At 32.9% G+C, this 14,108-nt stretch overlaps 2 protein-coding genes across 2 annotated transcripts; one reads left to right on the forward strand and one right to left on the reverse strand.

Moving 5' to 3' along the window:
* Nucleotides 1–3,629: 3,629 nt before the first annotated feature.
* On the forward strand, nucleotides 3,630–10,658 carry LOC133672766 (inner membrane protein PPF-1, chloroplastic-like). Its single transcript, XM_062093291.1, has 10 exons — nucleotides 3,630–4,231; nucleotides 4,327–4,401; nucleotides 4,491–4,551; nucleotides 4,641–4,714; nucleotides 4,838–4,942; nucleotides 7,136–7,243; nucleotides 7,326–7,429; nucleotides 8,064–8,213; nucleotides 8,294–8,420; nucleotides 10,401–10,658. The coding sequence occupies exons 1-10, from the start codon at nucleotides 3,788–3,790 to the stop codon at nucleotides 10,506–10,508; spliced, it is 1,356 nt and encodes a 451-aa protein (XP_061949275.1). The 5' UTR covers nucleotides 3,630–3,787; the 3' UTR covers nucleotides 10,509–10,658.
* A 407-nt stretch (nucleotides 10,659–11,065) lies between these two features.
* LOC133672772 (CLAVATA3/ESR (CLE)-related protein 46) lies at nucleotides 11,066–12,073 on the reverse strand. Its single transcript, XM_062093304.1, has 3 exons — nucleotides 11,774–12,073; nucleotides 11,558–11,625; nucleotides 11,066–11,455 (listed from the first exon to the last, which is right to left on the reverse strand). Exons 1-3 carry the CDS (start codon nucleotides 11,955–11,957, stop codon nucleotides 11,378–11,380), a joined length of 330 nt encoding a protein of 109 aa, XP_061949288.1. The 5' UTR covers nucleotides 11,958–12,073; the 3' UTR covers nucleotides 11,066–11,377.
* Nucleotides 12,074–14,108: the final 2,035 nt, after the last annotated feature.

Below are 14,108 nucleotides of genomic sequence, written 5' to 3' on the forward strand. Positions count from 1 at the left end.
ATCTAAAAACATAGCTAAAAATTTATAATCAAGCACTTTCATCGGTATTCTATAAGTATTAAATTCCGTTGGTAATTCCGTCGATAAATTTATTGGTAAACTGTGAACACTATTCATCATGTTAATTACAAAGGGAATCACCAACGGAATTTTCCGTTGGTATTTTCCTGAAAGCTCCAGAACTATTCACTTTCCACCTGCACTGTTAATTGTTGTTATTTACGAAAAAAATCACCGACGGATTGAAAAGTCGTCTGTGTTATTTGGTGGTTTTCTGAAAAAATTCAATTAATTTAAAATTTTCATTTAAATATTACAGATGGAATTACCAACGGATTGAAAAATCATCGATAATTTTTTGGCGGTTTCTGAAAAAAATTTACAAAATTAAAAATTTAAATTAAATATTATCGATGGAATTACTGACGGAATAATTAAAAAATATTAATATTTAATTATCCGTTGGTAAAGCGTCCCAATAAAAAGCCTGAATGCCCTTATTTCACAAGAGACAGACTTGTTTCTTATTCTTCTTCTTCTACTACTTCTTCTCCTTCTTCTTCTTCTTCTTTTTTTTCTTCACTATATGTCAAAAACATCATTAAGGTATGTCTTCTTCTTCTTCTTCTTCACTATATGTAAAAAACATCATTTCTTATCTATTTCTTTCTCTTCTTTTCTCTCCTCATCTCCTTCTCTTTTTCTCCATGCTTGGGTATATCTTCTTCTTCTTTCTTCTTTTATCCTCTTTATTTTATTTTATTTAATTAATATGCTTAATGAAATTTTTTTTCTCTCCTTAACTTCACTTGCAACTACATTAAGGTAAGATTTGTTTTTTTTCTTCTTTTTTCATGATTTTTTTCACTATATTTATTTTTTATTTTATTTTTAATTGTTTTTGTTCTTAGTAATTGTATAAATGTTGTTGTGAGATTTTTTTTTCATATGAGATCAATTTTTAGTAGATTTATTTATAGGATTTTTAAATTTTTAGCAATTGCAACTTCATTTTTTTTCATATGAATTTTTTTAGTTGAGCTTATTTTTTTTATTTTATTTATTTGTTGCAAATTTGTTTGAGTTGATTTTCTTATTCTTTTTTCCAAGTATTTTGAATATATATTATACAGTGTTAATTTAATTATTTTATAATTTTATAAAATGAATTTTTTTAAAAAAAATTTCAATAATTACCGACGGATATACCGACGAAATAAAACGGATAAATTTACTTTTTTATTATCAACGGATTTACCGACAGAATATGTGTCTTACACCGATAGAAAAATTCCATCAGTAAAACTGTTAAATCTTGTAGTGATATATCTTATTTTATAATGTGTTCTTTGACCTTAACTTGATTTTAGTAAACCAATTTTCACTTTATCTCGATCAAACACATAAATTTATTTCTTTCTCATTTAGTTACGCTAACTTTTTCAATAATGAAAATCAAATATTTTTATCAGTTTTTTGTTTTCTAATGTGAGTATTTTTCCAGTAAAACACCCTTCAAATTAAAATGAAATTTTATTTAATAAATAAAAATATTTTAGATCAAAATAAATTCTTTTAAAAATAAAACTCTTTAAATAATGGTAAACAATCTACATCAAGATTAAAAATTATATATGTATTATTTTAGCAAAGTTAACAAATATCATGCGATAGCAAAATAAATAAAAAAGATTAATTATTATTTTTATAAAAGTATTTAATTAGTACATTAATAAAACGAAGTTCGTATACCAAAGGAAAAAATGATTAAATTTCGTATATTCGATTGAGTAAAACTAAAGACGGTTGGTGTACCAACATTTAAGATTTTTCCGTAAAAGTCAAGTTACAGTCAGTGAGAAAATAAAGTAAGATGAATGTCCTTAAATTAAAAAAAAAAACTGATTTATTTTTAAAAAATAAAGTGTATATAAAAAAGTGTGAAGTTAGTATAATAATAAGAATAATAAAAACAACATCAATGTAATTATTCTTTTAAAAAATATAATTACTCTTCTGGGAGGGGAAAAAAAAGGCGAAGGTCGCTATGATCATAAGCTCACGTTATACAAAACTTTTTAAAAGGACAGGCCGGCAATGAGCCGATGATTTTTCGGCTTTTCATGTATTTTAGAATCCATTTTTTTTCAGGGACGAGAAAAAAACTAAAAAATCGATTAAATTGAGAAAATTAAAAAAGAAATAACTGAAAAAACCAAACCGAAAAAAAACTGATTAAAATTTTAAAAAAACCAGCCGATTCAGTTCGGTTCCGGTTTTATAAGCAAAAAACCAAAAAAACCAAACAAAACCGAACCAAAACATGAAAAAAAGAGTCAAACCGAGCCAAAACCAGAAAAACCAAGTCAAACCGGTTTGGACCTGTTTTTACCCTAAAAAACCGAATCGAACCGAAACCGGTCGGTTTGAGCCGGTTTTGGTTTTTAAAATTTTTTTTTGGTTTAGCTATTTTTTTAATAAAAACTGAACCGAACCGAAAATGATCACCTCTAATCTTTTTTGCATTTCAAAACTATTTTAAAAAAAAAATTAAATTTTTTTTTTATTTTAAATTAATATTTTTTTAATATTTTTACATTTATATCAAATATAATTTTTAAAAAATAAAAACCAGATTCCAGTAAATAGATAGACAAAAACAGGATTATAAGAAAACAGAACATGACATGGTACTGATGCTAGTAATATATAAATAGATAGACAAAAACAGAACATGTAGATTTTCGTATGTATAGAAGATAGACTTGATAATTGGTTCCACTATGTTACTAGTTAAATTAATGTATTTTTTTTTGTAAATTTCTTTTTTAAAAAATTATGTGAGTGTTAATTTAATATATAACTTGATCAACTTAATAAATTTAAAAATAATTTGGATAACATTAAAAAGTAATTTGACCGAAAAAAATTTCATCAAGACATCTTTTTAATATAAAAACAAAAATTTATTGAATTGACTCAGGTTAATTCGAATTAACTTGTCAAATCTGTGACCTGGATCGAAAGATTAGAACAATTCTATAGAAAGTAAATCAAAATAAATTATAGAACTTAATTTTCAATCAATCTAATGTTATAGTATAAAATTGAAAAAAAAATTAAAAATCAAACACCTTGAGTCGAAAATAGGTTAACATGTCAATTCAGGCCCAATCTAGAATATGTGATTGGAATGACCATATAAAAAGTAAGTCGAAATAATTTATAAAATTCATTTCATAATAAAATGATGATAGAAAAATTAAATTAAAAAAAATATAAATTAACTCGAGTTAAACCACTAAAATTACGTCTTTGATAATAAGATCAAAATAATCTTATAAGCAAACTAAAAATTTTACAAAATTAAATTATCAATCAATCAAATATTAAATAATAAAATAAAATAAAAACAAAAAATCTAGAGTTAATTCAATAAACCCACCCCCTGGATTATAAGAAATTTAAAAAATATTAAAAAAAAAACCTTAAATGTTTTTTTTTTAAAATCTACAAGGGGCATCAGTTTTTGTCAATAAGTAATAATTTACTTCTTAGAGTCACAAAACCTCTCCCCTTGTTATCGTGGAACTTTTCCACTCGCTAATATAATCAGCAAAGAAAACCCGCCTGAATTCCCACTCTGCCAAATACAATAAAAATACGGATAATTCAAAGAAGAAGAAAAAAAAATTCTCACCTCTTCCACGTCCAAGCTCCACCACTCCTTCAACTCTCATGAGAACCTGACCCCCACCCCCCTACAACGACACTTCTCTCCCCTTCCATGGCGAGAACTCTCCTTTCATCCCCACCGTTCATCGGCACACCTCTCCCCTCTCTTTCTCGCCACGCTCTCACTACCAACCGTCGATTCATATCCACCAGAATCAAGTTAAGCTTACACGATAACATTCCCCCAATTCATCATCACTTGCACTCTTCAGTTGATTTTAATACAATTATTAGCAGAGCAGAAGGATTTTTCTACACGCTCGCCGATGCCGCCGTCGCTGTCGATTCCGCTGCTTCCACTACTATATCTGATACCGCTGATGCTGCTCAAAAGAACGGCGGTTGGTTCGGTTTTATCTCTGATGGTATGGAATTCGTTCTTAAGGTGTTGAAAGATGGGCTTTCAGCTGTACACGTGCCGTATGCTTATGGTTTTGCCATTATTTTGCTTACTATTGCTGTTAAAGTTGCTACTTTGCCTTTGACCAAGAAACAGGTGATTTTCTTTTTCTCAATCAATTTTAGTTAAAAACTAATTCTATTATTATTAAAATGTAAGTTTTTTGTTTTCGTTGTCATTAATTTGTTTAGGTTGAATCTACACTGGCTATGCAAAACCTGCAACCTAAGATAAAAGCTATTCAACAAAGATATGCAGGAAATCAGGTGAGGCTGCGTGTTGCATTCAATTTATTGTATTTTCAGCTTGATTTTAAGCGCATGAGGTAAGCTTTTTTTTCCCCTTTAATTAATAGGAAAGAATACAGCTTGAGACGTCGCGTCTATATAGGCAGGCTGGAGTTAATCCGTTAGCAGGTACTGCTTTAAAGCATTGCATCTGTTTTCATATTCAATAAATACTGGTATGGCTTATGGTGCTAATGCTGAAGAACTTCTCATCTTAGGTTGTTTTCCTACTTTGGCTACAATACCAGTATGGATAGGCCTGTATCAAGCGCTTTCAAACGTTGCAAATGAGGTATTTAATAGGTTGGGATACCATGTTATCTTTTGTGCAATGTTATGTGTGCTCAGCATGCCAGTTCATGTGTGTGCAGAACAAATTGACCATTGCTGATAATTGTAAATTTTTTTCTTAAAGGGAGTGTTGACGGAAGGTTTCTTTTGGATACCCTCTTTGGGTGGGCCAACTACAATTGCAGCTCGACAAAGTGGATCCGGCATTTCCTGGCTTTTTCCTTTCGTGGTAATGAGACTTTATTTTCATCATAATCATGAATCTAACAATTATTTTTTTCTACTCCTATCATCGATGTCAAACGTTTTCATTTCTCCCTACTTGCTTAAAACTTGTGACATTGATCTTTATTGATGTAACTTTACCACTTTCGTTAGAAGCACATGTCTGAAAAATTGGAGAGCCAGATTGGAATATCGCTTTTCATTTGCGGGTTGTTATCCATACAGTTTGTTTTCCAAATGAACTTGATTAGCTCAGTGGATTTTAGCTCTCTTGAGTTTCTTTAATTAACTTTTGAATAGTTGTATTCAGCATAGATGAGATACTGGAGTAATCTGTGACAACACCATAAACTAAGGTATACTTTATTCAGATAAATTTTGGTCAGGGCATGAGGTTGTGATTGCACGAATGCTAGAGTAATAGTTATATCTCCTTCCCAGGGTTATGTTGCGTGACATTGCTTCATTAGCTCTTAGATTGCAGGTTTGATGAGGTAATTTCACTGTTAGGCACAGAAAGATGATGCTAGGCAGCCTTGGGTGCCTATCTGAGGATCTGTTTCTTTCTCTAGTATGGCAATATGTCAGACATCTTTTATACATTTCTTATTATACTGTCAAGAGATCTAAATTTTTCTTATATTTGTTCAGATTCATCTTTAGAATCTGAAGCTCCTGTTTCTGTGTCCCAAAACTCTCAATCTTGATGAGGACCTGGTGGTAATTGTAGAGCTTAAACAGTGAGATCCAGTGCAGTTTAGTAAGATATAAAGTTTTATCTGTTTCTTAAGTATTAGAAGTGGATTTTCAACACAATTTGAACAAATGACTATATTCTGTCTCAAAATTTTCTCTTTAACGTGGAACTTATATATATGAGCAATTTGCATATATATATTTATATACAGATGCACAAATGTATTTATAAAATTGGATTCTCATAATTTGGATGGAATCAAATCAATTTGGATCTGTCCATTTGTAACTGATTCTGATTAATTATTGGATCTGTAAACCAGTTTTGGATTTAAAATACCGGGAAAGGAATTCAAGGCAGAATTGGTGTTTGACCCAACCTGCTCACTGCCCTAAGTGATCCTCATGTAATTCCATCATTCAAGCCTTTATTAGAGTTACTTGGAACAACAACAACAAAGCCTTAGTCCCAAACTAGTTGGGGTAGGCTATAAGGATCTTTTAGCGCCATTTCACATGATCACATACCAAATCACCTCGATATTGAGCTCGTAATTCCTTTGATACTCCTTCCATCCATTTTAACTTAGGTCTCCCTCTTCCCCTCTTTTCCGCTTTCTCTTAACAACTTGTTAATTCTCTGAACCAGGTCTCTTGTGGCCTACGTTCGACATGGCCAAATCAACTTATCACTTCCCCCTTTTTCATCGAGTGGGATTTATAAGAGCAAATCTAAACATGAAATCTAGGTCATGCAGGGACCATGAGTGCCTTTTGCTGCACTTAAATCTCTATGGAATTTTAGGAAATGCAGTTGTTGGCAGATGCATTTTTGTGTTTCTATGAGTGGATGATGTCATGCTGTCCATCAGAAAAAAAAAATGTTGTGCTCTTGACATCTTCACAAAATCTTTGACTTTCCCTTGGAGCTTCTTTAATATATGTTGAAAAAATGCTCGCCATTGATCCTTGCTTGTGTTTGAATTGGATCTTTCAGTTGCAGTGTGTCGTAGTAAAACATGCAGCATATTATATTATCTGTTAACTATTGTAATGTCTTTGTTCCTCGGAGCTGTTATAGGTATCCACCTCCATTATACTAGAACTAGATTTATTTATTTTTAATGTACTGATAAAATTAATTCTTATTATTTTCTTCTTCAAAAGTATCCTTTCTCAAATACCCTAGCCTTGATTTTGAAAGAGGTGAGCCAAGTGGTTTGAGAGAGAAGAGAAGAAGTTTAGTTTTCAGTTTTGCCTGTTTGCTTATTTCATGTCCTCTGGAGTACTTCCATTGTGATGCTATGGATAAATTAATGTACACCAGTGACACCATGGGTTATTTGAATGTGAAGAGATGACTAATTTACACTCCAACATAAATTACATGTAACTGCATTAGCTGTTGTTTTACTATTTTACTATTAGTGAGGGGATGTGATGTCGTATTTCTTCCCTTAGACTGTGCAGCAGATTTACATGATCTTATTCTGTCATGCAGGATGGTCATCCACCATTAGGCTGGCATGACACTGCAGCATACCTGGTTTTGCCTGTCCTCCTCATTGCTTCTCAGTATGTATCAATGGAGATCATGAAACCTCCCCAGGTAGAGAAATGGATCTCTTTTTCTGTATTTCATTGTTATTCATCCAGTGATTCTTTAACCTGGAATTATTCTGGTTTCACAGACAGATGATCCGACTCAAAAGAATACACTTCTTGTTTTCAAGTTTCTACCCATCATGATTGGTTACTTCTCTTTGTCTGTTCCATCAGGATTATCTATATACTGGTTCGTTTCTTTCTGGCAATGTCACTCACAACTGAATGCATGCATGTTTTGTATTCATGTATTTAGCTTCATTAATTGACTTTGAGGAAGCAAGAAGTCCATCAATTTATGATTTTGTGCCATCAATAAAAACCTCTCACATCATATTGTCACTGTGGAATATCATTAGCAGGAATAGCACATCTGTTAATTTTATGTCATGCATTTGTGCTTGTTCTGTTCATATTTATACCTTCCCTCACATGGAAAAGTTATGAACACTGTTCATTATGTGTCATAGAGGCATTTTAACTGGTGCATTGACATCAGTTTCTCTTTAGGTTAAATAAGTTAGCATTTATTGTAACTCAATCATTTTGCTGATAGTTGAACTTCATTCCCACATAAACTAGTCTGTACATTTGCGTGTGGTTTCAGAAGTTTCTCTTGCTGTTAATTCCTCTGGCTTCTGGAACACCTCCACATTTGCTTAAAGAAGTGAAATTTGCAGTTGTCCTTTAGTTAAACACAGGCATGAGTTTTGGTGTTTATATATACTTCACCCTTGTTAAGCTGTGTAATGGTTCTTAGTGTGTGTGTGTGTGTGTGTGCAATGTGGTTTATCATTCTATAAAGTATATCTTGTGATATACAGGTTCACAAACAACGTCCTCAGCACAGCCCAACAGGTATGGTTACGCAAATTAGGTGGTGCAAAGCCTGTGGTTAATGAGAATGCAAGTGGAATCATCACTGCAGGACGTGCAAAAAGATCAGCTTCACAACCAGGGCAGCCTGGTGATAGGTCAGTGTTCTTCTTTGAAGTACCATTTATCATTCCAGCAGCTAGAAAAGGGTCTGATAAACAAAGATGGAAATCAACAGGTTCAAGCAGTTAAAGGAACAAGACAAGAGCAAAACATTGCGCAAGGCATTGCCAACAGAAGGTGTTCAAGCTCTGGATTCTGCATCTGGTTCTGATGAGGATTCAGATGAAGAGACCAATGACAAGGTAAATCCTAAATTTCAGCTCTTATGAGTTGTTTAATTGATACAAACAAAAACCATCTTGAATACTATCTGAAATCTAAATTTCTCAACTTTTTTAATCATGGTGATTGTTAGTGGGCCAGGAAAGGGAAGGTGTCTGTATTTCTATGGTGGCGATAGTCATGCATTGCAAGGAAACCCACCAACCTCATGTTAGATTTATGAAGCCTCATATCATATGATTATCATCATACAAGTAATAAGATTTCTTAAACTCATCACTTGTCTGAGTCTTGTGAAAGTGGGGAGGTGATATCCACACCCTTAAAGGCTCAAACATTATAACCACACTCCACTTAATTCATTTTCATATAAATTGACAACTATACCCCTCGTTAAAAATCACCCTCACTCTACATTTTTCTGATTGTCTCTGGTTTTTTTAAAACCCACATCACCTGTAACTTCTCACTTCCCAAACTATCCCGAGTGCAATTTTTGAAATTTGCAACTAGTCGAATGACTTTTGATCACTCCCCCTGTATTTATTAATGTACCATGATTGGCTGGCATTTTTTCCTTTCCGCACTTATTTTGTGATTTCTATGATCAAATACATATAGAAGTCTTTGATATACCCTGCCCAAGTGTTGAGGGAATTCTCGCATCAAATAAACAGACAACAACCAGATCTGCTAGAAGTGCAGAAATGTCAAAACATGAAAACCCATTTGCAGTTTGGGCAAAGTAGACAGTACATACAGCTTAAGGGTATAATGAAATATGCCCTTAATCTAAGGTAGAACTAATCTCAAGTGGCCGGCTCAGATGATTCCATTCGGGTCAAGAAAGCATTGGTTTGGTGGATCAAGGCATCGATAGTAGTTGATTGAGTTGCAGTTGGCATGGTGGTGATCGGCAACAGTGGAGGTGAAATGACTGTATTAGTGAGATATACAGTGATATCAGTCAAAAGAAATAGAAATCAAGCACAGAGGAAAAGGAAATGGAAACAAGTTTTTGATGTGGTGGTGGTAGACTGGTAGTTATGGTGCTACAGATTTTAGGAAGAGAGAGATAGAGACAGACAGGTAGACTGATAAGATGGCTTTCTTGAGTGTAATTGTCTGTTTCGAAGAAAAGAAACTAGTGGGAGTGTGGATATCACCTCCCTTGTGAAACATGGCACTAGTTACATGTTTAGGCTCGCTGTAGTCCATTTTGGTTGAGAAGAGCTTGTTGCGGGACAATGGATTGGAGGGTTAAAACCTTGTTAGGATGTTCATCGTTGCCATAAAGGCATATTAACTCTTCCTATGCATGCATCAATGTTCTGAGGTTCTTAATACAGCGTATAAGAAAATAGTGAGGCTTGAAAACTGGTGATCTTTGACACAGTTAAGAGTTCCGCCCAATGTGATAATCATTTCGCTGTCTTGATTTTTTGGTAGCAGCTGGTGGTTCACTGCTCCATTGTGAGTGATTGACCCTTGAAGTGGATTCACATAGCCCATGGTTGTGGGGGTAAGGGGTGTTGTACGGGCCTGCAGGTGTATATGGTTTTCGAGCATATGCAGTTGTGGAAATGGAACATTGTTCACATGTAACTCTCTTTACTGCCATAAAGTGAAGCCCACAGATCCCTATAAGCACTGGCGTTTCTTAGGATTCAAAGAAAGAATGTTCTATTGTCAAAAAGGGACTCTAATAAAAAACATTAAAATTTCTTTTGCGACCATGACATTGTAAATAACTTTGCAAGCGATGTGGGCTAGTCGAACACAGTTGAAAATTCCTGCAATAGTGGATTGAAGAGACAACGCAATTCTAAACAAATTTCATTGCTTCCAAGGAATTTGAGGGCACTAGTCTACGTTATATAAAAACACCAACACTGTCAATAACCACACCTTTTTTTTCTTTACTAGCAATGATAAATCAGACAGCTCATAATACTATTAATGTTTGCTTGTGTCTGTAACTAATCTCAATTCTTCAACAGGGGGAGGAGGTTCTGGAAGAAACATATGCATCTATTGCAAGCAAAAGGGTCCCTGATATTTCACGGCCAAAGAAAAGCAAGCGGTCAAAGAGAAAGCGAACTGTATAAAAACCTTTATACCGACAAGATGATTGTAGGTCTTGGCAGGTCCTGTATATCCAGCAAGGTATTTTGTAGATGATATATAGTGCCATTTTTATGGTGGCTCATTCCAAGATGAGTTGCAAATGATGCAAATCTGCCGATTCTGAACTGTTATTATGCCTGATTTATTAAGCATTGTCGTGTTGTCATGCCATTGGTATGGCACAGCCAAAGAGAAATCCGACATGGAAAGGAAGCTGCTTAAAGTCTTGAGTGCAATTTTTATAAAAGGGTTAAAAAACTTGATCAAGACAACCCGGCAAATTTCTTAGAGCTGGAAATTCATATTTAGTGTTCACCTGGTTCCCACAAGCACCATTTCTCAGTTCATTGAGGCTTCTGCATGGAAATGTTGTGTTGCACACTTGAGCTGATGTATATTTTTTCTACAAAATGCTTGGTTTGATTCTCGGAAATCAGGGGAGATGGCAAACTACACCGCCCTGAGAAAGCTAGGTTACAACGTTTGCTCTCGCATTTTTTTGAGAATAATCTGGAGCTGAAATTACTATCTAGCATGATTGACGAATGTTTGTTTCTGCGTACACAATATAATCTGATTAAGACACAGGAATCTCTGTTTGGAATGTGTTTTCTCTACAGAAACAACTCATGACAAAAGGCTTTACTAGAGACGAGAAACGTGGATGTTCTTCATCGAAAATTGATCTAAGATGATGAATCTAAGCTAATTTCATCTTTTATACAAGCATAAAAACCCAGGGATCAGGTTTTTTCCAACCTAAATGAATACCAGCTGATCTTCTCCTACCTTAATGGAATACTGTGGACCTCCCCATCTACTGGCTGTGCTAACAGGCGCGTCTGTCGATTCATTGCTTGGATGGTGGGTTGTGATTGCCTACAGGGTTGGGTCCTGATGGACTTTTATGAATCCTCTTCTCTGCAACCTGTTTGTGTCGTAGCATAAATGAAAGGACCAAGAGAGTAAAGGCATCGATCATTTGCATCAAGATTGGTGAAAGTAAATGTTTGTAGACTGAATTCCTTACCCAAACTGGTAAGACGTTTCCCTTGTGTGATTTTGAGGTAAGTTGAGCAGGGTTCGGTTTGAAATGAACTGTGACAGCAAAGGCATGGTAAAGTCAACCATTACAACTTTCTAGCACAAAATTGGTACGAGGAGGATTTATACCTTGTACTCCCTGATAAATCACTAGAGGATACTGGCAATAATAATATTGAAAAAGAAAGGAGAAGTTGCTTGCCTGCTTCAACAGCTTGGACCTTGATATTGGAGGAGAAACGTTGTTGAGAAGCTACAAGCAGCAGCCACGCCAGGAGAAGATGGACGAAAGTCAGCCTGCTCATCCTGGGCTTCAAATGTTGCATGCTGCGACTGAATGATGATAGTGTTTTGGACAAGCAAGAAGCAATTTTTATCCACTTCATTTTGAGTAATCATAACAAAACTTGAATAAAATGGCGAGAATGTTTTTTAAAGGTTGCTTTGGGAATCCTATGCCATTACATGGTGAATTGATAAGATTATGAATCTTGATTCTCCCCATAATATCATGGGTTGACTTCTTCTCTGTTATCATTACTCAGTAATCATTGCATCCATGATAAATATACAAGTACTTTGCTATATCATTTGTTTTTGAGTGCTTGAAACATGCCGTTGGCGTTAGTGAAGGCACCCCAGAGCGCATTGCAATGAAGTTTTTAAATTAGTTTGAGTGGATGACTTAATCGAAATGAAATAGTTTCATTTTTTTTAAAAAATAATGTAACTTTAATTTTTTTAAAAAATTAAAACTGGGTTTGAAAGGAAAAATTATTATAAATTAACTCACAAATCTAACAGATCAAATTAAATCAATTTCAAATTAATTTCTTAAAATTCAGCCCTGATTGGATATTAGGTTGACTTGTTAAACTGAATTGAATTTTTTTTATTAACGTTAATGTCCGGGCTAATTTACATGTACCTCGACTAATCTCATGGATCCTAAAATTAACGACCATGTAAATCTCTAATGACTTTAAAAGAACTCAAACTTATAATTACTAAAACATAAATCTAAAACTTGAATAATTGAGCTGTCTCTCATGATTAACTGGGCTGATTTAATAATAATGCATTGCATGGCTAAATCGTGTGCTGTCTGTGATATGTACACAGTTTGGCTATGGAAATATGCTTTGTTTTGTTATTTAATTTTAACTCATTTGCAAAAACTTTTAGAAGTTGACCTGAGCGGGAGCACTCACTGGCGAATCTTTTCCAGTTTGGTATAGTGCTCAGTCCAACACTTACAGACGGAATTGTTAGTGGATGGATGGATGTCTTTAGGATCCTTCCATGGTGCTTTCTGAAAAAAAATCAAAAGCACCGCTTCTTACACGAATAGGATTAATCATGACTAAAGCAGCAACTACCGAATCCAATCATGAAGTTGGAATTTTAAAGTGTGTTTATTATTGTCTTTAAAATATTGTTTGTTTAAAATTTAAATTTTAAAAAAATTAATTTTTTTAAATATTTTTAAATTATTATAAAAAATAAATTTTAAAATATAAAAATATTATCTTAATATATTTTTAAATAAAAAATACTTTAAAAATAATTTCTACCACATTTTTAAACAGAAACTTGAACATACACTTGATCTCATTTCGAATATAACATATATTTTCTGGAAATTGCTCTAAGCAAAGATAAACGAAATTAAGATTATTTCAAGGTAGGGATGAATCCATCATGTGGCATTTGGGAAGGCAAGATTGTATATTCATTAATCTAGGAAGCCATTTTGTTCAATTTATTTAAAATTATTTACAAAATTAGGAGGGATTTTGAAAAAACATTATACCCTGAGTTGTATCTAATAATTTCTTTTCAAAATTATTTTGAAATTTTCCATTCATTAATTTGGATGTTTATGGTTTTAATTATTCATTAAGTTTCATTTTCTTTGATCTCTTAGCATAATTTTGCATGTTTCTGTGGAATTCATGTTACCTTCCATTGTCATGTTGACATATACATTCCGTCGTCTGGAGTCAGAAATTACTTTAATCTTCTGAACCTTTTGTTTAATGGACTAGCTCAATATATTTCAGCAACCAAGTCTTAATTTTTGGAGTGCCTGTAAACTTAGGTACATTTGTTTTTATGTTTGGGTGCTTTTTAAAATATATTTAGTTTAAAAAACTATTAAATTAATACTTTTTATAATGCTTTCTATTAATATAATGATGTAAAAAATAAAACAAAATACAAAATACTTATTCTAATATATTTTCAAATAAAAAATATTTTAAAAAAACACTACTACATCATAAAATGTATAAAACATTTGATTATTAGTCTTACGCTATTAGTGATTAAATTAATTTTCTTAAATTTTCTTATTTTCAGATAAATCCCATAATTTTTTAATCCAAAGTATAAATACAATATTTTTTTTTGTCATAGAAGCATAAATACAACTTTGAGATAAGATAAAAATTATCAAAATATTAAATAAGCATGATGTCAAATTTCATATATGATTTTTAAATTTACTTTGTTTTATATCAGCTCTGCCCGTTGTT

The sequence above is a fragment of the Populus nigra genome, chromosome 1 (assembly GCF_951802175.1).
Source record: "Populus nigra chromosome 1, ddPopNigr1.1, whole genome shotgun sequence".
NCBI classification, from domain to species: domain Eukaryota; kingdom Viridiplantae; phylum Streptophyta; class Magnoliopsida; order Malpighiales; family Salicaceae; genus Populus; species Populus nigra.

Bases quoted from the DNA above. Each gene is read 5' to 3' on its own strand.
- LOC133672766 (XM_062093291.1), top strand. From the start codon at position 3,788: ATGGCGAGAACTCTCCTTTCATCCCCACCGTTCATCGGCACACCTCTC. The intron at 4,402-4,490 runs GTGAGGCTGCGT...TTTAATTAATAG, and splicing joins AAAGATATGCAGGAAATCAG to GAAAGAATACAGCTTGAGAC. The intron at 8,214-8,293 runs GTCAGTGTTCTT...GGAAATCAACAG, and splicing joins CCAGGGCAGCCTGGTGATAG to GTTCAAGCAGTTAAAGGAAC.
- LOC133672772 (XM_062093304.1), bottom strand. From the start codon at position 11,957: ATGAAGTGGATAAAAATTGCTTCTTGCTTGTCCAAAACACTATCATCA. The intron at 11,626-11,773 runs GCAAGCAACTTC...TTGCTGTCACAG, and splicing joins GGTCCAAGCTGTTGAAGCAG to TTCATTTCAAACCGAACCCT. The intron at 11,456-11,557 runs GTAAGGAATTCA...CGACACAAACAG, and splicing joins GAAACGTCTTACCAGTTTGG to GTTGCAGAGAAGAGGATTCA.